Source organism: Mustelus asterias (genome assembly GCF_964213995.1).
Source record: "Mustelus asterias chromosome 26 unlocalized genomic scaffold, sMusAst1.hap1.1 SUPER_26_unloc_35, whole genome shotgun sequence".
NCBI classification, from domain to species: domain Eukaryota; kingdom Metazoa; phylum Chordata; class Chondrichthyes; order Carcharhiniformes; family Triakidae; genus Mustelus; species Mustelus asterias.
This window is the reverse complement of record NW_027590104.1, coordinates 58,370-82,771: the sequence shown is the minus strand read 5'-3', so window position 1 is coordinate 82,771 and position 24,402 is coordinate 58,370. Positions and strand designations below refer to the sequence as shown.

Genomic DNA, 24,402 nt, shown 5'->3' with positions numbered 1-24,402 from the left:
GGGATGAGTGGGCCATATATGTGGAGTTCCAGAGATAGGCCTGGATATGATATTCTTTCAAAGAATTGGTGAAGCCTCGATGGGCCAAAGGTACTCCTCCTACACTGTGGGAATTCTATGATTCAATAAACATGCCACAAGAATTCCATCATTACTGATGAGGGAGGCCAGAGCATCAGTGTCATCTTCAGCCAGAAGTGCTGAGTAGAATGATTAATCTCAGCCTCCTCCTGAGGTCCCCAACATTACAGATGACAATTTGATTCACTGCATGTGAGGTAAAGAAATGACTGAAGGCGCTGCATACTGCAAAATCTGTCAGCCTGGCTGTACCCCAGCAATGGTACTGAAGAATTGTGCTCCATAACTAGCCATTCCCCTGGCCAAGCTGTTCCAGTACAGCTACAACACTGGATCTACCGGACAATGTGGAAAAAAGCAGGGCAAATCCAATCTGATGAATTGTTGCTCCATCAGTCTGCTCTTGAACGTCAGAAAAGTGTCATCCTTCCAGTGCCTCATGAACATCACTGCAGGAGTTCCTGAGGGTGATGTCCAAAGCCCAACCACCTTCAATTGCTTTATCAATGTCCTGCCTTCCATTATAATGTCAGAAATGAGGATGCTCACTAATGATTGCACAGTGCTCAGTACTGTTCACAATTCCTCAGAGACTGAAGCAGTCCATGTCCATAAACAGCAAGAGCTGAACAAAACAGAAAATGCTGGAAAGGCTCAGCATGTCTGACCGCTTCTGTGGAGAGAGAACAGCTAAGCCTTCGAGTCTGGATGACTTTTCAACAGAGCTAGCGTCTTAAGGTCTGAAGAACGTTCAGGCTTAACCTGAAAAATGGCAAGTAATGTTTCACGACACAAATGCCAGGCAAGGATCATCTCCAACAGACGGGAATCTAACCATATTCCCTTTACATTGAATGGCAGCACCATCGCTGAATCCTCGACCATCAACATCCTGAGTGGTGGGGGCGCACTGGGACCATTGAACAGTCACTGAACTGTAAACACTACAGCTCCAAGGGTAGATCACAGCCTGGGAATTCGGAAATGAGAAACTCGCCCCCTGTCTCCCAGATTTTTGCCCACCATCTCCAAGGCACAAGTCAGCAGTGTGATGGAATCCGCTCATCTTGCTGGATTGACTGCAGCTTCAAAAACACTGAAGAAGCTCATCCATGGAAAAGGAGCCCACTGGATCAGCTGGCCATTCACCAAATTAAACATTGACTGTCTCTACCACTGACGCACAGTGGCAGTATTTTACCACATACAAGGTGGAATGTAGCAGCCCACCAAGGTTCCTGAGCCAGCATCATCCAAACAGGCACTATCCATCACCGAGATGGCCAAGGATATGAAAAGGATGGAACACCAACCAGCTTCAGATTTCTTTCCAAACCCCACACCATTCTGACTTGGAATATATTGCTTTTCCATCACTGATGCGGGATCATAATCCCGGATGTCTCTTCCTAGCGGTTTTGTACCAGATGCTCTGCAGAATTTAAGAAGATGGCTCACCACCTCCTTCTCAAAGGCAATTGGGGATGGGCTGCAAGTGTTGGCATTGCCAGTGATACCATCATCCCTTGAAAGAATTAATAAAAACAAGCGCTACCCACTGTAGGGATCGGTAATTGTGCCTGTGTGTAACCCAAACTCAGTCACAGAAGAGAGAATAGTGGGACCATTGCACAGGCCAGAGGAATTCTAAAGATAGATCTGGTGGAACTATTCAATATACTCAGCGAGGGTCTCAAATGTCCTGGTGTTGTGCTGTGTTCCATACAACCTGGATCTAGAGTGGAGAAGCTTTGAAGAAAGTGTGATGCAATACAATGTTGACCAGATGCTTCATGATGAGGAACCCCATGGACCACAGGCCAGGGACATGGGATATGTGTCAGGGAGGATGGAGATTCAGTAATGCAGACATGTTTTCCATGAACCTGAACTCACACAGCCATTCAGTGTAATAAATCTTCCACCATCTCCAGCGCTGTTGCTGTTTCTGTGAATGTTTTATAATTTCCCTGGAGCCGTCACTACATGAAACAAAGGCATTGGAATTGTATTGACCTCATTCAGTGCTGCATTTCCCATCTCACATTCCCAGTGAACTGTTAAAGACCCAGTAATATGGTGAGGGATTTTTTTAGTGGTGTTCCATCTCTGAATTTACTGAAAATACATACATAACAAAGTGACCAGTAATAACAAAGTATAACCCTGTGAAACCCAAGGAAGCAACCCCACCATGACAACCACCCCCATCCCTGCACTTTCCGCCGAGCTGCAGGCAGCATCTTCACCTCTCCTCTCAGAATTTCAATGACCGTGGCCTTTGTCCTCGGATTTCCTGAGTCCTAGAAGAATCCGGCCGACTGCGGGTCCTCTGCACAGATGCTGGAGTTGTCTCTGTCATCATAGCTTCGTAAGATGCTTGTGTCACAGTCGGAGCAGAAGAGGACCCACTGCCCACACCAGGGGCATCCTGAGAGGAGCTACCAAATGCTGCAGGCAGCCGCTCCTCTATCCATCCAGGGCAAACTGGACCCTCCCTGCTTAGCTGGGGAGGGCCTGACAGTTACTCCAGGCACATTTTCCCACCCCTCCCGCAGCCCGTGTTCCATAGTGCTCATGGAGGTGGTGAAAACATGCAGGTTCATGTGTATTTCCTGTGGGTGATCGGCTGGATGTGACTCTCCATGAAGGTCACCAATCTCTCTGTGGAGGATGCTATTTGTCCTCATACCTGAGACATGGTAACACTGCTGGCCTGGATTGACTCCTCCATCCTTTGTGTATGGATACACGCAGCCTTTGGAAACTCCACTGGATGTTAAAATACCTTACACTGCAGCTCCAGTATCTGCCACCTTGTTAAAGACTCCAGTCACATTTCATCTTCCTGAAGCTGACAATGACCTGTCCTCTCGAGAGTGAGAGCGAACTCAGCTATTCCTGCCTCCATCAGCTGCTCGGGTTTGTGTGTGCTGTCCTGTGCTGCCAGATTGTAACCCCTTTGCTAATTGTGTGAGACCGTATCTGCTCTGGTGGAGGTTATGGGGAATAATGTGACAGAGCACCCTCTGTGAACCCCTCCTCTTCTTCTGAGGTGGACGCTTGTCTCCCTCTCGCAGCAGCTGTGGATTTGTGTGAGAGTGAAGAATGTTAGAGGGTAATGCACATTCCAACATGTCCTGCAGACTGTCCCTAACCCAGAGCTCCATGTGATCAATGGAAGACACACAAGCACCAGGTTTTGGACTCAGCAGCAGAGCCTCTCCTGTGCCCATCCATTCACTCACTCAGTCTCTCTGGATCCACAACCCATCTCCCCATCAGCGATTGCCCACCCAGCCTCCAGGTCTCCCAGCTCCAGCACTGCATCTTCCATTGGCATAAGGATGACACAATCCAGACACTGTCACTCTTGGCTCCTTCTCTGACGCTGTGTGCCCTCTTCTACAAGCACATAAATTTCCATTGTTACTCACCCAACAAAGACACACACAAGCCTATGGTGCTGCCAGACTGCCCATCATGGGACCACCAGGATGGTCACTCGGTGTCGGCAGTGCAGCAGTCATCGCTGACTGACCGGACCCCTTCACAGAGAGGCTGACATGTTCCTGAAGACTGATGCTGCTGGTTGGACATTGCCAGTGTCTGGGTGGAGATGTTCTTTCCACAATTTCTCTTTCATCCTTATTCACATATCAGCCTGTAAGTTTAACACTCACCTTGTCAGAACATATCAGGTTATTGATCCTTTTGCCTCACTGCAGCCACGTGCTGCCTGCCCTGGCCCTCGGCAGTTTCTATCCAGCCTTGTTTCGGTTGATGTGACAGGTCTCGTCCTCCAGCCCTGAGGGAGCAAAACCTCCCTCCAAACAGATATATCCTTGAGATTTCCAGGGAAGTGTCAGCGAATTGAGTTTAATCTGCCTTCTGCCATTTCAGGCCTTTGTTCATTAACCAGGACTCCCTCACTGCTCCTTTCAGAGCCTTTAAAAGTGCTGCTGGCTGCCTTTAAATCTGGTGCCAGCATTGCCTGAATGGGGCCTTCCCCTGCAGTCAGTGGTTAAGCTCTGGAATGCACAGGGTTTTGGGGGGAAGGTGGGGGAATGACACTTCGTGCTTTTCTCAATCGGAGAGTCAGTGCAGACACTGTTGGCCGAATGGCCTCCTTCTGCTCTGTAACAATTCAGTGATTCTGCCTGTGCTGCCTGAGTGGACGGATTCCCCGAACCTGTCAGATATTTATGTGCCCGTTCTGGCAATAGTGTGGAGTTGGTTAGTTCAGTTGGTTCATGTCTCGAGTGTGATGTAGAATGACGCTAATGTTGAGTGTTTGGTCTTCGTACCGGCTGTGGGATTCATGGAGTCCCACCTCCTCCCATTGCCTTACGTTTACTAAGTTGTGTCCCTGAAGCTACATGTAACTAATTGTCTCTCTCTATTGGAGAGAAATATTAATATTTCAATTGAGAGCTATGGCGACTAACACTGTCCACACTGCAACATCACCAACTTCCAGCTGAGATATCCGTACATTTACAACCATTAACTCCACAGAATTCTTACGGTGCACAATGAGGCCATTTGGCCCATCGTGTCTGCACCAGCTCACCAAATTAGCATTCGGAATTTGTGTCATTCTCCAGCCTTTTCCTCGTATCCCAGCTCATTGTTTATATTCAAATAATCGTCTAATTCCTTTTTGACTGCTTCGATGCAGCCGACCTCCACTAGACTTCCCGGCTGTGAATTCCAGACCCGAACCACTGGCAGTGTGAAAAAGGGTTTCTCTCTCATCATCATCAACCCCACCACACACTCCATTCCTGAGCCACTGACCATCCCATGTCCCTCCCTGTGACTCAGGATAAGGACATGGGAATCCTGTGCTCTTCCCTTTCACCATCATCCTTTTTGTCATTTAATCACTCCGGCACTTCCATTTTGTTCTTTCCTTGTCACCCGCCCATCCCCAGCACCCTGTCACTTAAAATAATTTAATTCACTGCTACTTCCAATTTCTAAGTTTCGCGAATTGAACTGAAACTAAATCTGTTTCTATCTTCACAGATGCTGCTTGTTCTGTGAGATTTTCCACATTTTATTCATATTTCAGATTTAGAGCATCAATAGAATTTTGCCTTCTGTATCAACTGAATTTGTGTTTCTTGAATGTCCCGCGCTATACATTATTATTGTTAATGATCTTATTCTTACAAACACTGTGGATTTACCCTGATTCCTGTTATTTTTCTCTCTCTGATCTCCAGTCTCCATGAGAATGATCTCACAGATTCTTGTGCCAAGGACCTGGCCTCTGCTCTCAGTACAAACCGCTCACTGATAGATCTGAATCTGGGTTACAATAAACTGGGAGATTCTGGAGTGAAACTGCTGTCTGTGGCTCTGAGGAATCCGGACTGTAAAATACAGAAACTGCAGTAAGTAGCAGACTGTGTGTGAAATTGTGTTTATCATAATTGAATATTCAACAATATAATTTCACCACTGGTATTTGTATAAAAAACACTGCCCATTACTACTGGCGTCAGTTATGAATGAGGAAAACCGCTTTTCCTCTGACTCCTGTTGCTTCTCTCTCTGATCCCTGAGCAATGGGATGTCAGTCCCACAAATCCTTATGTCGAGGGAGTGGGGGAATAATGTTACGGTTCACCCTCTGAGGTTCTCTCCTCCTCCTCAGATGTGCACAGCTCTCCCCAGACACAGCATCCATTGATTTGTGAAAAGGGGGAGAGTGAATAGATGACAGTAAATGGAGGACAGAACATGGTGGTGGAGTCTCACTGTTCGTACCAGATGTCAGTACAGTAGCGAGAGGTGAACTTGATTCAAATGATCAAGAAGCAGAATCAGCTTGGGTAGAGATGAGAAGTAACAAAGTTAAAAGATCACTTGTGGGAATCATTTCTAGGCCCCTAACAATATTCAGAATCTTCGACACAGTACACAGGAATATTAATGGGGTCTTGTAAAAAACATTCTGCAATAATCACGGGTGATTTTAACATTCATGTACAAAGAAGAACAAAGAGCCATGCAGCACAGTAACAGGCCCTTCGGCCCACCAAGCCTGCGGCGACTCCTAATTCTTATTCAGACCCAGTACTTATTGCTCATACGCAGTTTCTATTCCTCTGTTCATCTCCAGTTCATGTTTCTATCAAGATAAACCTTGAACATTGGGCACGTGCCTGCTTCCGTCAACTTCACTGGCTGTGCATTCGAGGCACCCACCACTCTCTCTGTGAAAACTTTCCCCACACGTCTCCTCTAAACTTTCCCCCTCTTGCCTTCAAACTGTCCCGTCTTGTAGTTGATTTTTCCACCCTGGGGAAAAGACTCCAACTATCAACCATATATCTGCCTCTATCAGGTTGCCCCTCAGCCTCCGTCTTTCCAGTGAAAACAATCCGAGTTTATTCAACTTCTCTTCATACCTTAACCAGACCAGGCAACATCCTTGTAAACCTTCTTTACACCTTCTCCAAAGCAGCCACATGCTTCTGCTTGTCTGGCGATCAGCACTGCACGCAATATTCCATGTTGGGCCTACCTAAAGTTTAATACAGCTGTAACATAACTTGCCAACTTTTATACTTGATGCCCTGGCCAATGAAGCAAGCATGCTGCATGCCTTGTTGACCATGTTATCCACCTGTGTTACCACTTTCAGGGATCAGTGGACAAGTACGCACAGATCCATCTGTATGTCAATGCTCCTGTTATTTTTTTCAGATAGGGAAGGCTGGGGGACGACCATGTGGAGTTGTATCAAATTATAGAAATAAACCTTTCCCCTTTGTTTTAGGAGACAATAACCAGAGGCATAGATTTAAGGCATTGGACAGGAGTTTCAGAGGAGAATTGAAGATGGCACAGTGGTTAGCATTGCTGCCTCACAACGTCAGGGACCTTTGTTTAATTCTTGACTCGGGTGACTGCCTGTGTGGAGCTTGCATGTTCCCCCCATGTGTGCGTGTTTCCGTCAGGTACTCTAGTTTCCTCCCACAGTCCAAAGATGTGTAGGTTAGGTGGATCGACCATGCGAAATTATCATTTCATGTCCAAAGATATGTAGTTTCAGTGGATTTGCCATGATAAATGTCCAGTGATGAGCAGTTGTGTGGGCCTGGCTTTTTCGGACAGTCAGTGCAGAGTCGATGGCGCGATTGGGCACCTTCTGCACAGTGGGGATTCTATGGTTCTGTGGAAAAGTTTTTTCACCCAGAGGGTGGTGGGAATCTGGATCTCACTGTCTGAAAGGGTGGTGGAGTCAGGAACACTCGCAACATTTAAGAAGCATTCAGACAAGCGCTTGAAATGCCGCAGCAGACAAGGCCATGGAGCAAGTGCTGGAAATGGATTAGAATAGATTGCTGCTTGATGGCTGACACAGACACGATGGGCCGAAGGGCCTCTTTCTGTGCTGAAAAACTCTGTAAAGGCCCAGGGGTTGGAAGTTATGAACCAGAACCTGAATTTTCACTGATTCCTGTGATTTCTCTCTCTGTGATCCCAATGCAGTGGAATGTCGATCACGTTGATTTTTGTGCCCTGGGTGGAGGGGAATAATGTGACGGTGACTCTGAGGACCCGTTCACATGCTTACAGGGGGCACACGTCACCCAGTCACACAGCCCTTGATTTGTGAGGAAGAGTAAAGAGTGAATGGAGGCAATTGTTAAGATGCAGACCAGAAACTCCAAGGTGTTTTGTGAAGTTAGCCTGGACCCTTGATTTTACATTTGATTTTGGCATTGATGAGCATGAGGTGTTTCACTCCAGGTATGAATCAAGTGACGCACTTGGATGTTTTTATCAAACACAGTTTATTTAAGAATGCAGTTAGAATATAACAACAAGAATTAGCATAACCTTTACCAATTGCAAGACTTAGACATGACACAGTATAACTCTTAACAGCTAGCTATCTCTGTTGTTCCAATATAAAGCAATACCCACAGACATACACCCTTCTCCAACATTAGTTAGCACAAAAAACAAGTAAGCTCACGTGTTGCCGATTTCCATCTTTTTACCACTTCCGGAGAGCCAACAGACAATTGTTTTCAGAGAAGGATGTCGCCTCCGAACAGCCCAACCGCAGAGAGGTAACCCCAGTCTCTGACAGCTTCCAACACAGCAACACGTAAACAGCAAAAACTCCAACTTCAGAGAGGGAAACAGCACTGCTGTTTGTCTTAACTTCAAGCAGCTTCTGAAAGCAGAATTAAAACTAGAATGTTCTGTGAAAAATAGCTGTCCTTCAGTCACATGACATAACCTGTCAATCACTCGCAATCGAGCTCTCCTCTGCCATCCCAGGGAAAACACTGAAACAACAGAACACTGCATTAGTTCAGATTAAAATCAACATGATGTCAATTATACTGCTTCAGTAACAATAAAGGAAACTGGCTACAGACAGCACGGTGCCGACAGCATAACCTGCAGAGAAACATGATTAAAATAGAAACTAGAAGCAGGATTCGGCCCTTTGAGCCTGCTCCACCATTCATTTTGTTCATGGCTGATCATATTCAATATCCTTCAATATTCAGGATATTTCTTCAAGACACAGTTTGTAACAAAATGTACATTCCAACATGTTCTTCAGCCCGTTCCATGTGACCAGTGATGGGCACACAAGCTCTCTGTGTTGCATGTCCCAGAGGGTCTCCTGTGCTCATCCATTCAATCGCTCGCTCTCAGCTCCACAACCAGTATCACAATCAGCGATTTCCCACCCTGCCTGTTGATCTCCCAGCTCCAGTGCAGCTGCTTCTCAGTGTAAGGATGGCACCATTTGTAGTTCATTTCCTGATGTTTCGTGCTGTCTTCTACAGGCAGATAAAGTTCCATTGTTACTCTCCCATCAAAGACACAAGCCTATGCTGGTGAGGTGATAGAAAATAGGAAGACTTTTCTATCACCTCGATGGGCAAGAATATCAGAAGAATGGAACACCAACCACCTTCAGATTCCCTCCCAAGCCAGACACCAACCTGACTTGGAATATATTGCTTTTCCATCACTGATGTGGGATCATAATCCTGAATGTCCCTTCCTAGCGGCATTGTACCAGAGGGTGTTCAGAATTTAACAAGATAGTTCACCATCCCCTTCTCAAGGACAATTGTGGATGGGAACAAGTGTTGGCATTGCCTATGACACCATCATCCCATGAAAGATTTAAGAAAGACCAGTGCTACCCACTGAAGGGATGGGTAATTGTGCCCAAACATAGTTACAGATGAGAGACACACAGCTGCTGCAGGGCAACTTGAGTGACCATTGAGCAGGCCATAAGATTTCTAAAGATGGATCTGATGGAGCCCTTCAATGTACCCAGCAAGGGTCTCAAATGTCCAGGTGTTGTGCTGTGTTCCATACAACCTGGATCTAGAATCTAGTGTGGAGAAGCTTTGAAGAAAGTGTGATGCAATACAATGTTGACCAGATGCTTCATGATGAGGAACCCTATGGACCACACGCCAGGGACCATGGGATATGTGTCAGGGAGGATCGAGATTCAGTGATACAGACATGTTTTGCATGAGTCTCTCACACAGCCATTCAGTGTAATAAATCTTCCACCATCTCCAGCCCTGTTGCTGTTTCTGTGAATGTTTTATAATTTCCCTGGAGCCGTCACTACATGCAACAAAGGCATTGGAATTGTATTGACCCAGTAATATGGTGAAGGATTTTTCTGGTAGTGCTCCATCTCTGAATTTACTGAAAATACATACGTAACAAAGTGACCAGTAACAACAAAGTATAACCCTGTGAAGCCCAAGGAAGCAACCCCACCATGACAACCACCCCCATCCCGGCACTTTCCGCCGAGCTGCAGGCAGCATCTTCACCTCTCCTGTGAGAATTTCGATGACCGTGGCCTTTGTCCTCGGATTTCCTGGATCCTGGAAGGATCCGGCCAACTGCGGGTCCTCTGCACAGATGCTGGAGTTGTCTCTGTCATCATAGCTTTGTGAGGTGCTGGTGTCACAGTCAGAGCAGAAGAGGACCCACTGACCACACCAGGGGCATCCTGAGAGGAGCTCCCAAATGCTGCAGGCAGCCGCTCCTCTATCCATCCAGGGCAAACTGGACCCTCCCTGCTCAGCTGGGGAGGGCCTGACAGTGACTCCAGCCACATTTTCCCACCCCTCCCACAGCCCGTGTTCCACAGAGCTCATGGAGATGGTGAGAACATGCAGGTTCATGTGTATTTCCTGTGGGTGATAGGCTGGATGTGACTCTCCACGAAGGTCACCAATCTCTCTGTGGATGATGCTATTTGTGCTCATACCTGAGACATGGTAACACTGCTGGCCTGGATTGACTCCTCCATCCTTTGTGTATGGATACACACAGCCTTTGGAAACTCCACCGGATGTTAAAATACCTTAGGCTGCAGCTCCAGTATCTGCTGCATTGTTAAAGACTCCAGTCACATTTAATCTACCTGAAGCTGACAATGACCTGTCCCCTCGAGAGTGTGAGTGAACTCAGCTAGTCCTGCCTCCATCAGCTGCTCGGGTTTGTGTGTGCTCTCCTGTGCTGCCAGATTGTAACCCCTTTGCTAATCGCGTGAGACAGTATCTGCTCTGGTGGAGGTCATGGGGAATAATATGACAGTCCATCTTCTGAAGTACCTTCCTCATCCTCAGAGCTACACGCCCGTCTCCCGCTCACCGCAGCTGTTGTTTTGTGTGAGAGAGTGAAGAATGTTAGAGGGTAATGCACATTTCAGCATGTCCTGCAGACTGGTCCTAATGTGGAGATGCCGGCGTTGGACTGGGGTAAACACAGTAAGAGGTTTAACAGCACCAGGTTAAAGTCTGAGTTTAAAGTTTCCCCTTTGGTTTCACCAATGTCCCGAAGCATGGCACATTGGGGAAACTATGCAGACGCTGCGACAACGGATGAATGAACACCGCTCGACAATCACCAGGCAAGACTGTTCTCTTCCTGTTGGGGAGCACTTCAGCGGTCACGGGTATTCGGCCTCTGATATTCGCGTAAGTGTTCTCCAAGGCGGCCTTCACAAGACACAACAGCGCAGAGTCGTTGAGCAGAAACTGAGAGAACAGAACCTTGTGCATGAATCGCAAAAACTCAGTCTGCAGGTGCAGCAGGTGATCAAGAAGGCAAATGGAATGTTGGCCTTTATCGCGAAGGGATGGAGTATAAAAGCAGGGAGGTCTTGCTGCAACTGTACAAGGTACTGGTGAGGCCGCACCTAGAGTACTGTGTACAGTTTTGGTCCCCTTATTTGCGGAAGGATGTATTGGCCTTGGAGGGAGTACAGAGAAGGTTCACCAGGTTGATACTGGAGATGAGGGGGTTGGCTTATGAGGAGAATTGAGTAGATTGGGCCTGTACTCGTTGGAGTTTAGAAGGCTGAAGGGAGATCTTATAGAGACATATAAGATAATGAAGGGGCTGGACAGGGTAGGGGCAGAGAGATTCTTTCCACTTAGAAAGGAAACAAGAACTAGAGGACACAGCCTCAAAATAAGAGGGAGTCAGTTTAGGACATAGTTGAGGAGGAACCTCTTCTCTTGGAGCGTAATGAATCTCTGGAATTCTCTGCCCATTGAAGCAGTGGAGGCTACCTCGTTAAATATGTTTAAGTCACAGGGAGATAGATTTCTGATCAATAAGGAAATTAAGGGTTATGGAGAGCGGGCGGGTAAGTGGAACTAAACCACTATCAGATCAGCCATGATCTTATTGAATGGCGGGGCAGGCTCGAGGGGCAAGATGGCCAACTCCTGCTATTTCTTATGTTCTTATAGCCAAGTTCCGCACAGATGAGGACGGCCTCAACCGGGATCTTGGGTTCATGTCACACTATTTGTAACTCCCACAGCTTGTCTGGGCTTGCAGAATCTCACTGGCTGTCCTGTCTGGAGACGATACACATCTGTTTAACCTGTGCTTAATGCTTCCTCCATTCACACTGTTTGTACCTTTAAGACTTGATTATCTGTAAAGACTGCATTCCAATCATTTTTCTGTAAATTGAGTTTGTGTCTCTGTACGCCCTGTTTGTGAGCATTTCTACACTCCACCTGACGAAGGGGCAGCGCTCCGAAAGCTAGTGGCATTTGCTACCAAATAAATCTGTTGGACTTTAACCTGGTGCTGTTAAACTTCTGACTGTTCCTAACCCAGAGCTCCATGTGACCAATGATGAACACACAAGCTCCAAGTTATGGACTCAACAGCAGAGTCTCTCCTGTGCCCATCCATTCACTCACTCACTCTCTCTCTGAATCCACAACCCATCTCACCATCAGCGATTGCCCACCCAGCCTCCAGGTCTCCCAGCTCCAGCACTTCATCTTCCATTGGCATAAGGATGACACAATCCAGACACTGTCACTCTTGGCTCCTTCTCTGACGCTGAGTGCCCTCTTCCACAAGCACATAAATTTCCATTGTTACTCACCCATCAAAGACACACACATAGCCTATGGTGCTGTCAGACTGCCCATCATGGGACTACCAGGATGGTCACTCAGTGTCGGCAGTGTAGCAGTCATCTCTGACTGACCGGAACCCTTCACAGAGGCTGACATGTTCCTGAAGATTGATGCTGCTGTCTGGACATTGCCAGTGTCTGGGCGGAGATGTTCTTTCAACAATTTCTCCTTCATCCTTATTCACATATCAGCCTGTAAGTTTAACACTCTCCTTGTCAGAACATATCAGGTTATTGATCCTTTTGTCTCACTGCAGCCACGTGCTGCCTGCTCGGGCCCTTGGCAGTTTCTATCCAGCCTTGCTTGGGTTGATGTTACAGGACACCTCCACTCCTGAGGGAACAGAACCTCCCACCAAACCGAAATAGCCTTGAGAATTTCCAGGGTAGTGTCAGCGAATTGGGTTTAATCTGTCTTCTGCCATTTCAGCTCTTTGTTCATTCACCAGGGCTCCCTCACTGCTCCCTTCAGAGCCTTTAAAAGTGCTGCTGGCTGCCTTTTAATCTGGTGCCAGCCTTGCCTGAATGGGGCCTTCCCCTGCAGCCAGTGGTTAAGCTCTGGAATGCACAGGGTTTTGGGGGAAGGTGGGGGAATGACACTTAGTGAGTTGCTCATTCGGAGAGTCAGTGCAGACACAATGGGCCGAATGGCCTCCTTCTGCTCTGTAACAATTCAGTGATTCTGCCTGTGCTGCCTGAGTGGACGGATTCCCCGAACCTGTCAGATATTAATGTGCCTGTTTGGTTATACGTGGAGTTGGTTCGTTCATTTGGTTTGGTGTTTAGAGTGTGATGTAGAATGATGCTAAATTTGAGGGTTTGGTCCTCTTACCGGCTGTGGGGTTCATGGAATCCCATCTCCTCCCATTGCCGCACGTTTATTAAGTTGTATCCCTGAAGCTACATGTAACAAATTGTCTCTCTCTATTGGAGAGAAATACAAAGAACAAAGAAAATTACAGCACAGGAACAGGCTCTTCGGCCCTCCAAGACTGCACCGACCATGCTGCCCGACTTAACTAATACACCGTACCCTTCCGGGGACCATATCCCTCTATTCCCATCCTATTCATGTACTTGTCAAGACGCCCCTGAAACGTCACCACCATATCCGCTTCTACTACCTCCCCCGACAACGTGTTCCAGGCGCCCACTACTCTGTGTAAAAAAATCTGCCTTGCACATCTCCTTTAAACGTTGCCCCTCGCACCTTAAACCTGTGCCCCCCAGCAATTGACGCTTCCACCCTGTGAAAAAGCTTCTGACTATCCACTCTGTTCATGCCTCTCATAATCTTGTAGACCTATATCAGGTCTCCCCTTAACCTCCGTCGCTCCAGTGAGAACAAACCAAGTTTCTCCAACCTCGCCTCAGAGCTAATGCCCTCCATAACAGGGCAACATCCAGGTAAATCTTTTCTGTAAAAGGGGTAAACCCTCTCCAAAGCCTCCACATCTTTCTGGTAGAGTGGCGACCAGAATTGAACACTATATTCTAAGTGCGGCCGAACGAAGGTTCTATAAAGCTGCAACATGATTTGCCAATTTTTAAACTCAATACCCCGGCCGATGAAGGCAAGCATGCCGTATGCTTTCTTGACTACCTTCTCCACTTGCGTTGCCACTTTCAGTGATCTGTGGACCTGTACACCCAGATTCCTTTGCCTATCAGTATTAACATTTTATTGAGGACTATGGCTACTGACACTGTCCACACGGCAACATCACCAACTTCCAGTTGAAATATCGATACATTTCCAACTATTGTCTTCACAGAATTCTTACGGTGCACAATGAGGCCATTTGGCCCATCGTGTCTGCACCAGCTCACCAAATTAGCATTAGGAATTTGTGTCATTCTCCAGCGTTTTTCTCGTATCCTAGCTCATTCTTTATATTCAAATAATCATCTCATTCCTTTTTGACTGCTTCGATGCAGCCGGCCTCCACCACACTTCCCGGCTGTGAATTCCAGACCCGAACCACTGGCAGTGTGAAAAACGTTCTCTCTCATCATCTTCAACCCCACCACACACTCCATTCCTGAGCCACTGACCATCCCATGTCCCTCCCTGTGACTCAGGGTAAGGACATGGGAATCCTGTGCTCTTCCCTTTCACCATCATCCTTTTTGTCATTTAATCACTCCGGCACTTCCATTTTGTTCTTTCCTTGTCACCCGCCCATCCCCAGCTCCCGTCACTTAAAACAATTTAATTCGCCGCTATTTCCAATTTCTAAGTTTCGCGAATTGAACTGAAACTAAACCTGTTTCTATCTTCACAGATGCTGCCTGACCTGATGAGAGTCTGCAACATATTTTTTTCATATTTCAGATTTAGAGCATCAATAGAATTTTGCCTTCTGTATGAACTGAAGTTGTGTTTCTTGAGTGTCCCGCGCTGTACATTATTATTGTTAATGATCTTATTCTTAAAAACACTGTGGATTTACCCTGATTCCTGTTATTTTTCTCTCTCTGATCTCCAGTCTGAATGTTAATAGTCTCACAGATTCTTGTGCCGAGGACCTGGCCTCTGCTCTCAGTACAAACCGCTCACTGATAGATCTGAATCTAAGTTTGAATAAACTGGGAGATTCCGGAGTGAAACTGCTGTCTGTGGCTCTGAGGAATTCGGAATGTAAAATACAGAAACTGAAGTAAGTAGCAGACTGTGTGAGATTGTGTTTATAATAACTGAATATTCAACAATATAATTTCACCACTGGTATTTGTATAAAAAACACTGCCCATTACTATTGGCGTCAGTTATGAATAAGGAAAACTGCTTTTCCTCTGACTCCTGTTGCTTCTCTCTCTGATCTCTGAGCAATGGGATGTTAGTCCCACAAATCCTTATGTTGAGAGAGTGGGGGAATAATGTTATGGTTCACCCTCTGAGGTTGTCCTCCTCCTCAGATGTGCACAGCTCTCCCCGGACACAGCATCCATTGATTAGTGAAAGGGGGGAGAGTGAATAGATGACAGTAAATGGAGGACAGGACATGGTGGTGGAGTTTCGCTGTTAGTAACAGATGACAGTAAGTAGAGAGAGGTGAATTTAGTTGCAATGATCAAGATGCAGAATCCGCTTGGGTAGAGATAAGAATTAACAAAGTTCAAAGATCACTTGTGGGAATCATTTATAGGCTCCTAACAATATTCAGAATCTTCGACACAGTACACAGGAATATTAATGGGGTCTTGTAAAAACATACTGCAATAATCACGGGTGATTTTAACATTCATGTACAAAGAAGAACAAAGAGCCATGCAGCACAGTAACAGGCCCTTCGGCCCACCAAGCCTGCAGCGACTCCTCATTCTTATTCAGACCCCGTACTTATTGCTCATATGCAGTTTCTATTCCTCTGTTCATTTCCCGTTCATGTTTCTATCAAGATAAACCTTGAACATTGGGAACGTGCCTGCTTCCGTCAACTTCACTGGCTGTGCATTCGAGGCACCCACCACTCTCTCTGTGAAAATGTTCCCCGCACGTCTCCTCTAAACTTTCCCCCTCTTGTCTTCAAACTGTCCTGTCTTACACTTGATCTTTCCACCCTGGGGAAAAGACTCCCAACTATCAACCATATATCTGCCTCTATCAGGTCGCCCCTCAGCCTCCGTCTTTCCAGTGAAAACAATCTCCGAGTTTATTCAACTTCTCTTCATACCTTAACCAGACCAGGCAACATCCTTGTAAACCTTCTTTGCACCTTTTCCAAAGCAGCCACATCCTTCTGCTTGTCTGGCGATCAGCACTGCACGCAATATTCCATGTTGGGCCTAACTAAAGTTTAATACAGCTGTAACATAACTTGCCAACTTTTATACTTGATGCCCTGGCCAATGAAGCAAGCATGCTGCATGCCTTGTTGACCAAGTTATCCACCTGTGTTACCACTTTCAGGGATCAGTGGACAAGTACGCACAGATCCATCTGTATGTCAATGCTCCTGTTATTTTTTTCAGACAGGGAAGTCTGGGGGACGACCATGTGGCGTTCGATCAAATTATAGAAATAAACCTTTCCCCTTTGTTTTAGGAGACAATAACCAGGGGCATAGATTTAAGGCGTTGGGGAGGATTTTCAGAGGAGAATTGAAGATGACACAGTGGTTAGCATTGCTGCCTCACAACGTCAGGGACCTTGGTTTAATTCTGGCCTCGGGTGACTGCCTGTGTGGAGCTTGCATGTTCCCCCCGTGTGTGCGTGTTTCCGTCAGGTACTCTGGTTTCCTCCCACAGTCCAAAGATGTGTTGGTTAGGTGGATCGACCATGCTAAATTATCATTTTGTGTCCAAAGATATGTAGTTTCAGTGGATTTGCCCTGATAAATGTCCAGTGATAAGCAGTTGTGTGGGCCTGGCTTTTTCGGACAGTCAGTGTAGAGTCGATGGGCCGATTGTTCTGTGGAAAAGTTTTTTCACCCAGAGGGTGGTGGGAATCTGGATCTCACTGTCTGAAAGGGTGGTGGAGTCAGGAACACTCGCAACATTTAAGAAGCATTCAGACAAGCACTTGAAATGCCGCAGCAGACAAGGCTATGGAGCAAGTGCTGGAAATGGATTAGAATAGATTGCTGCTTGATGGCTGACACAGACACGATGGGCCGAAGGGCCTCTTTCTGTGCTGAAAAACTCTGTAAAGGCCCAGGGGTTGGAAGTTATGAACCAGAACCTGAATTTTCACTGATTCCTGTGATTTCTCTCTCTCTGATCCCAATGCAGTGGAATGTCAATCACATTGATTTCTGTGCCCTGGGTGGAGGGGAATAATGTGACGGTGACTCTGAGGACCCGTTCACATGCTTACAGGGGGACACACATCACCCAGTCACACAGCCCTTGATTTGTGAGGAAGAGTAAAGAGTGAATGGAGGCAATTGTTAAGATGCAGACCAGAAACTCCAAGGTGTTTTGTGAAGTTAGCCTTGATCCTTGGTTTTACATTTGATTTTGGCATTGATGAGCATGAGGTGTTTCACTCCAGGTATGAATCAAGTGACCCACTAGGATGCTTTTATCAAACACAGTTTATTTAAGAATGCAGTTAGAATATAACAACAAGAATTAGCATAACCTTTACCAATTGCAAGACTTAAACATGACACAGTATAACTCTTAACAGCTAGCTATCTCTGTTGTTCCAATATAAAGCAATACCCACAGACATACACCCTTCTCCAACATTAGTTAGCACAAAAAACAAGTAAGCTCACGTGTTGCCGATTTCCAGCTTTTTAACCACTTCCGGAGAGCCAACAGACAATTGTTTTCAGAGAAGGATGTCGCTCCGAGCAGCCCAACCGCAGAGAGGTAACCCCAGTCTCTGACAGCTTCCAACACAGCAACACTTAAACAGCAAAAACTCCAACTTCAGAGAGGGAAACAGCACTGCCGTTTGTCTTAACTTCAAGCAGCTTCTGAAAGCAGAATTAAAGCTAGAATGTTCTGTGAAAAATAGCTGTCCCTCAGTCACATGACATAACCTGTCAATCACTCGCAATCGAGCTCTCCTCTGCCATCCCAGGGAAAACACTGAAACAACAGAACACTGCATTAGTTCAGATTAAAATCAACATGATGTCAATTATACTGCTTCAGTAACAATAAAGGAAACCGGCTACAGATAGCACGGTGCCGACAACATAACCTGCAGAGAGACATGATTAAAATAGAAACTAGAAGCAGGAGTTGGCCATTCGGCCCTTCGAGCCTGCTCCACCATTCATTTTGTTCATGGCTGATCATCGAATTCAATATCCTTCAATGTTCAGTATATTTCTTCAAGACATAGTTTGTAACAAAATGTACATTCCAACACGTCCTTCAGCCGGTTCCATGTGACCGGTGATGGGCACACAAGCTCTATGTGTTGCAGGCACCAGAGAGTCTCCTGTGTCCATCCATTCGACCGCACACTCTCAGCTCCACAACCAGTATCACAATCAGCGATTTCCCACACTATCTGCTGTTCTCCCAGCTCCAGCGCTGCTAATTCTACGTGTAAGGATTACAAGATCTGGACGCTGTCAGCATTTTTACTTCATTCCCTGACGTTTCGTGCTCTCTTCTACAGGCACATAAAGTTCCATTGTTACTCTCCCATCAAAAACACAGGCCTATGCTGGTGAGAACCCGACTCACCATCATGTCTACGCAAGGATAGCCTCTTGCCTGTGACCATCCCATTCTCTCAGTGCTAGAGTTATCTGATTAATTAGAACTCTGCAGAGAGAGGCTGACATGTCTCTGACAGTCGATGCTGCTTTCTGGGCATTGCCTGTGTCTGTGTGGGGATGGCCTTTCTACCATTTGACTTTCATTCTCATTTGACCCCATATGCCTCAGATTATATGCTATAAGATGCTTCACCACCTTGTCAGAACTTGGCAAGTTATTCATCCTTTTGCCTCATTGCAACCATATTACCCAAGCCTACTCAGGTCTCCAGTAATCTCCACCCCGATATACTTGGATTGATGTGGCAGATACTGTCCAGTCCTGAGAGAACAGAAATTTGCTCCAAACTCAGGTAGCCTTGGGGAAGAGTACCAAGTGTTGCCAAGTGCATCATTGAATTGAGTTTAACCTTTCTCCTCCCATTCCAGCCCTGTGTTCTTAACCAGGTCTTCCTCACTGGTCTCTCCAGAGCTGCTGCCTATCAAAGTGCTGCCCGTGCCAGCATTGCCTGAACCGGGACTTCCCCTGCAGCGAGTGGTTAAGGGCTGGAGTTCACTGTCTGGGAGTGTGGTGGAGACACGTTCAGTTGAAAATTTCCAAAGTGAATTGGATTATGATCTGAAAAGGAAGATTGTGCAGGGTTACGGGGAGAATTTGGGGGAATGACACTGAGTAAATTGCTCATTCAGAGAGTCAGTGCAGAGAGCATGGGCCAAAAGGTCTCCTTCTGCTCTGTAACAATTCTCTGATTCTATCTGAGAGAGATACCAATGGCCCTTTGTGGACACTGGCTAAATTACCTAACCCTGTTTACACTGCAACATCACCAGCTTCCAGTTAAAATCTTGATACATTTCCAACCATTATCTTCACAGAATTATTGCGGAGCACCACGAGGCAAAATGAGTCTGCACCGGCTCACCAAACTAGGATTAGGAATTGTCTCATTCGACTGCCTTCTCCTCGTATCTTTGCACATTGTTTCATTCGATTGTTCATCGACTGCCCTCTGTGATGCCTCGAATCAGCCTGTCTCCACCACACTTCCAGACTGTACATTCCAGACCCGTACCACTGGCATCGTGAAAAAGGTTTCTCTCTCTTCATCTTCAACCCCACCACACACTCCATTCCTGAGCCACTGACCATCCCGTGTCCCTCCCTGTGACTCAGGGGAAGGACATGGGAATCCTGTGTTCTTCCCTTTCACCATCATCCTTTTTGTCATTTAATCACTCCGGCCCTTCCATTTTGTTATTTCCTTGTCACCCGCCCATCCCCAGCTCCCTGTCACTTAAAACAGTTTAATTCACTGCTACTCCCAAGTTTTAATTTTAGCTCATTGAACTGAAACTAAATCTGTTTCTCTCTTCACAGATGCTGCCTGTCCTGCTGAGATTTTCCACATATTTTATTCATATTTCAGATTTACAGCATCAATATAATTTTGCTTTCTGTATCAACTGAAGTTGTGTTTCTTGAATGTCCCACGCTGTACATTATTATTGTTAATGATCTTATTCTTAAATACACTGTGGATTTACCCTGATTTCTGTTATTTTTCTTTCTCTGATCTCCAGTCTCTATGGTAACGATCTCTCAGATTCTTGTGCTGAGGACCTGGCCTCTGCTCTCAGTACAAACCGCTCACTGATAGATCTGAATCTGGGTGACAATAAACTGGGAGATTCAGGAGTGAAACTGCTGTCTGTGGCTCTGAGGAATCCGGACTGTAAAATACAGCAACTGCAGTAAGTAGCAGACTGTGTGAGATTGTGTTTATAATAACTGAATATTCAACAATATAATTTCACCACTGGTATTTGTACAAAAAACACTGCCCATTACTATTGGCGTCAGTTATGAAGAAGGAAAACTGCTTTTCCTCTGACTCCTGTTGCTTCTCTCTGATCCCTGAGCAATGGGATGTTAGTCCCACAGATCCTTATGTTGAGGGAGTGGGGGAATAATGTTATGGTTCACACTCTGAGGTCCTCTCCTCCTCCTCAGATGTGCACAGCTCTCCCCGGGCACAGCATCCATTGATCTGTGAAAAGGGGGAGAGTGAATAGATGACAGTAAATGGAGGACAGGACATGGTGGTGGAGTCTCGCTGTTAGTAACAGATGTCAGTACAGCAGCGAGAGCTGAACTTAGTTCAAGATGCAGAATCAGTTTGGATAGAGATAAGATTTAACAAAGTTAAAAGTTCACTTGTGGGAATCATTTATAGGCTCCTAACAACAGTCACAATCTCCGACACAATACACAGGAAAAATAACGGGGCCTTGTAAAAACATATTGCAATAACCACGGGTGACTTTAATCTACATATACAAAGAAGAACAAAGAACCGCACAGCACAGTAACAGGCCCTTCAGCCCACCAAGCCTGTGGCGCCTCCTAACGTTTATTCAGACCCAGAACTTACTGCCAATTTGCGTTTTCTATTCCTCTGTTTGTCTCTTGTTCATGTGTCTACCAAGATGCACCTTGGACATTGCAAACGTGCCTGCTTCTGCCACCTCCATTGGCAGTGCCTTCCAGGCACCCACCACCCTCTGGGTGAAAACCTAACCCACACACCTCCCTCCAAACTTTGCTCCTCTCACCTTCAACCTGTACCCTCTTGTAGTTGACCATTCCACCCTGGATAAAAGTCTCTGACTATCCACCATATTGGTGCTTCTCATAATTGTGGATACCTCCATCAGGTCACCCCTCAGCCTCCCTTTTTGTAGTGAAACAATCTGTGTTTATACATCGTCTCCTCATAACCTAACCGTCCTTGACCAGGCAACATTCTGGTAAACCTTCCTTGCACCCTCTCCAAAGCATCCACATCATTCTGGGAGTGTCGCGAACGGAACTGCAAGCAATATTCAAATGTGGCCAACTGAAGTTTCATACAGCTGTAACATAACTTGACAACTTTTATACTCGATGCCCCGGTCGATGAAGACAAGCATGCTGTCTGCATTCTTGACCACCTCATCCACCTGTGTTGCCACTTTCAGGGACCTGTAGACTTGTACAGACAGATCCCTCTGTAGGTCAATGCTCCTGTGGTTTCTTCCATTTACTGTATAAATCGCTCGGATTGTCAAAAGTTGAAAAGAAGATTCGTTCACAGAATGTATTCAAGCAATTTCTTGGAGAAGCACGTTCCAGTGCCAATCACACAACAAGCTGTTTTAGACATGATGTGCAAATGTGTGGCGTTTCCAACAATAATAGATTCCTTTCATTTGGAGAAGAGCAGCAGAAGTGTTCCAACCGTTGCTAATTCAAGGACTGTATTAGATTAAGTGAAGACATGGCACTGGGGTTGGCACTGCTGCCTCACAGCGTCAGGGACCCGGATTCATTCCAGCTTTGGACGACTGTCTGTGGAGTTTTCACGTTCTCCCCGTGTCTGTGTGGGTTTCCTTCGGCTGCGCCTGTTTCCTCCCATAGTCCAAACAAACTGTGTAGGTTAGGTGGATTGGCCATGCTAAATTGCCCATTAGTGTCCAAGATGTGTAGGTTAGATGGATTAGCGGCGTAAATATGGGGGGTTACGGGAAACCGGGCAACTGCAGATCTAGTCTGACATTGATGGTATGGAAATCCTATAGTAATCTATAATAAAGGAAGAGATAACAGAACACTTCGAAATTAATGGCAGGATTAGACAGGGCCAACATGGATTCATGAAAGGCTGGCACGGTGACACAGTGGTTAACATTGTTGCATCCCAGCCAGGGGCCCGGGTTCAATTCCAGCCTTGGGTGACTGTGTGGAGTTTCTACATTCTCCCCGTGTCTGTGTGTGTTTCCTCTGGGTGCTCCAGTTTCCTCCCACACTCCAAAGAGATGCATGGTAGATGGATTGGCCATGGTAAAATTGCCCTTCGTGTCCCAAGATATGTAGGTTAGGTAGATTAGCCCGAGTAAATGTGTGAGTTTATGGGGAGCGGACCTTGGTAAGTTACTCTGTCAGTGTGTCTCGATGGGCCGAATGACGATTCCTACACTAGGGATTCTATAGTTGCATGATTCACACACAAGAGGTTATTAAATAAAATAGGAGCACGTGGGATTGGGTGGAATATACCAGCATGGATTGAGAACTGATCAATGGACAGAAACAAGGAGTTGGAATAAATGGGTTACTTTTGGGTTCACAGCCTCTAACTAGTGGAGTACGGCAGGGATCAGCGTTTGGCTTTCAGCTATTGAGAATCTATATGAATGATATGGGTGTGGGGATCAAATATAATATTTCCAAATTTGTGAATAATGGAAAACGAGGTGAAAATCTGAATTGTGAGGAGGATGCAAAGATGTTTCAAGGGGATGTGGAGAGGCTCAGGGAGGCTCCACAACTGGAGTAATGTGTCCAGTGTTGAGCTCTTTACTTAAAAAAGGATAGAATTGTATTGGAACCAGTTCAGAGAAAGTTCACTTGGCTGATTCCTGGGATGGAGAGGTTTATTTTACGAGGGAAATTTGAGCAGATTGGAGCAATATCTATGAATGTTCAGAAGATTAAAAGGTGATCGCATTGAGGGGATGAGACAGGGTGGTTGCTGAGAGGCTGTTTCTTCTTGTCCGAGAGACCAGAACAAGGGGACAGATTTTAAAATGTAATTGTCAGTCCCTTAAGACTGAGATGAGGAGAAATTTATTTTTTTAGATGGTGGCTGGTCAGTGGAATTCTCTTCCCTGGAGACTAGTGGCGGCAGAATCATTGAATATATTCAAGGCTGAGTTAAGAATGATTTTGGATTGAGAAGCGAATCAAGGGTTACGGGGAAAAGAGTTGAGACTATAATTAGATCAGCCGTGATGGAGTATGCTTGAGGGGCTGAATGACCTTCTGCTGCTCCGAGGTATTTTGTTCTTATCCCAATACGTCCTTCAGACTGCTCTCTGTGACCAGTGAAGGATAAACGAGCTGTATGTTTTGTCCTCACCAGACGCTCTCCTGTGCCCATTCATTAGGCCACCCACTCAACCCATCTCACCAGCAGTAATTACCCACTCTGCCCCCAGGCCTTCCTGATCCAGCACTTCATCTTCCATTGGTGTAAGGATGGCAAGACCTGGATGTCTCCACTCTTCTTCACTCGTTCCCTGATGATGTTTGCTCTCTTTCCAAACACATAAATTATTACTCACTCATCAAACACACGCAGTAGCCCAGGGTTGTCCAACGTGTGGACCAAGGGGCGAATGTGACCCTCGAAGCCCCTCAATGCGGCCCCCGGAGCGAGTTTCCAGAATCTCAGTCACACAGTTCAGTTTGAATGGAAGAATCTGCATGGAGCTGCTCCTCCAATCACATCCCGTTTCTTTCCCATGTTTGCTGCTGATAGGATTTTGAGCCAATCTGCATCAAATGTGGGAGAGAAACAATTTGTGATTGATGAGGATTAAACTCTAATAATCATCTTTATTTATTACTCATTATTGTGCTCAGCAAGTTGTTTCTTTTCATATCTCAGTTTAGTTTTTAATTGAAATTTCTGCTGTGCCAAACTTTATCATTCTGAAATTTACTCATCAGCCCCTTGAGTGAGAAAATCATTGATGTGTGTTTGCCCAGTGAATATGTTGGTCAGCCCTGCTCGAGCCTATGCTGATGCCAGCCTAACGGACATGTCTCTGACA

At 46.1% G+C, this 24,402-nt stretch overlaps 1 protein-coding gene across 2 annotated transcripts in view; it reads left to right on the top strand.

Annotated features, from left to right (window-relative positions):
* LOC144482143 (NACHT, LRR and PYD domains-containing protein 3-like) overlaps positions 1-24,402 on the top strand; it is a 73,453-nt gene that overhangs the window by 35,669 nt on the left and 13,382 nt on the right. For both annotated transcript variants that reach the window (XM_078201365.1, XM_078201366.1), the window contains exons 8-10: positions 5,313-5,483; positions 15,049-15,219; positions 20,329-20,499. In XM_078201365.1, coding sequence (XP_078057491.1) covers positions 5,313-5,483; positions 15,049-15,219; positions 20,329-20,499 — 513 coding nt within the window. The remainder of the gene's footprint in view (positions 1-5,312; positions 5,484-15,048; positions 15,220-20,328; positions 20,500-24,402) is intronic.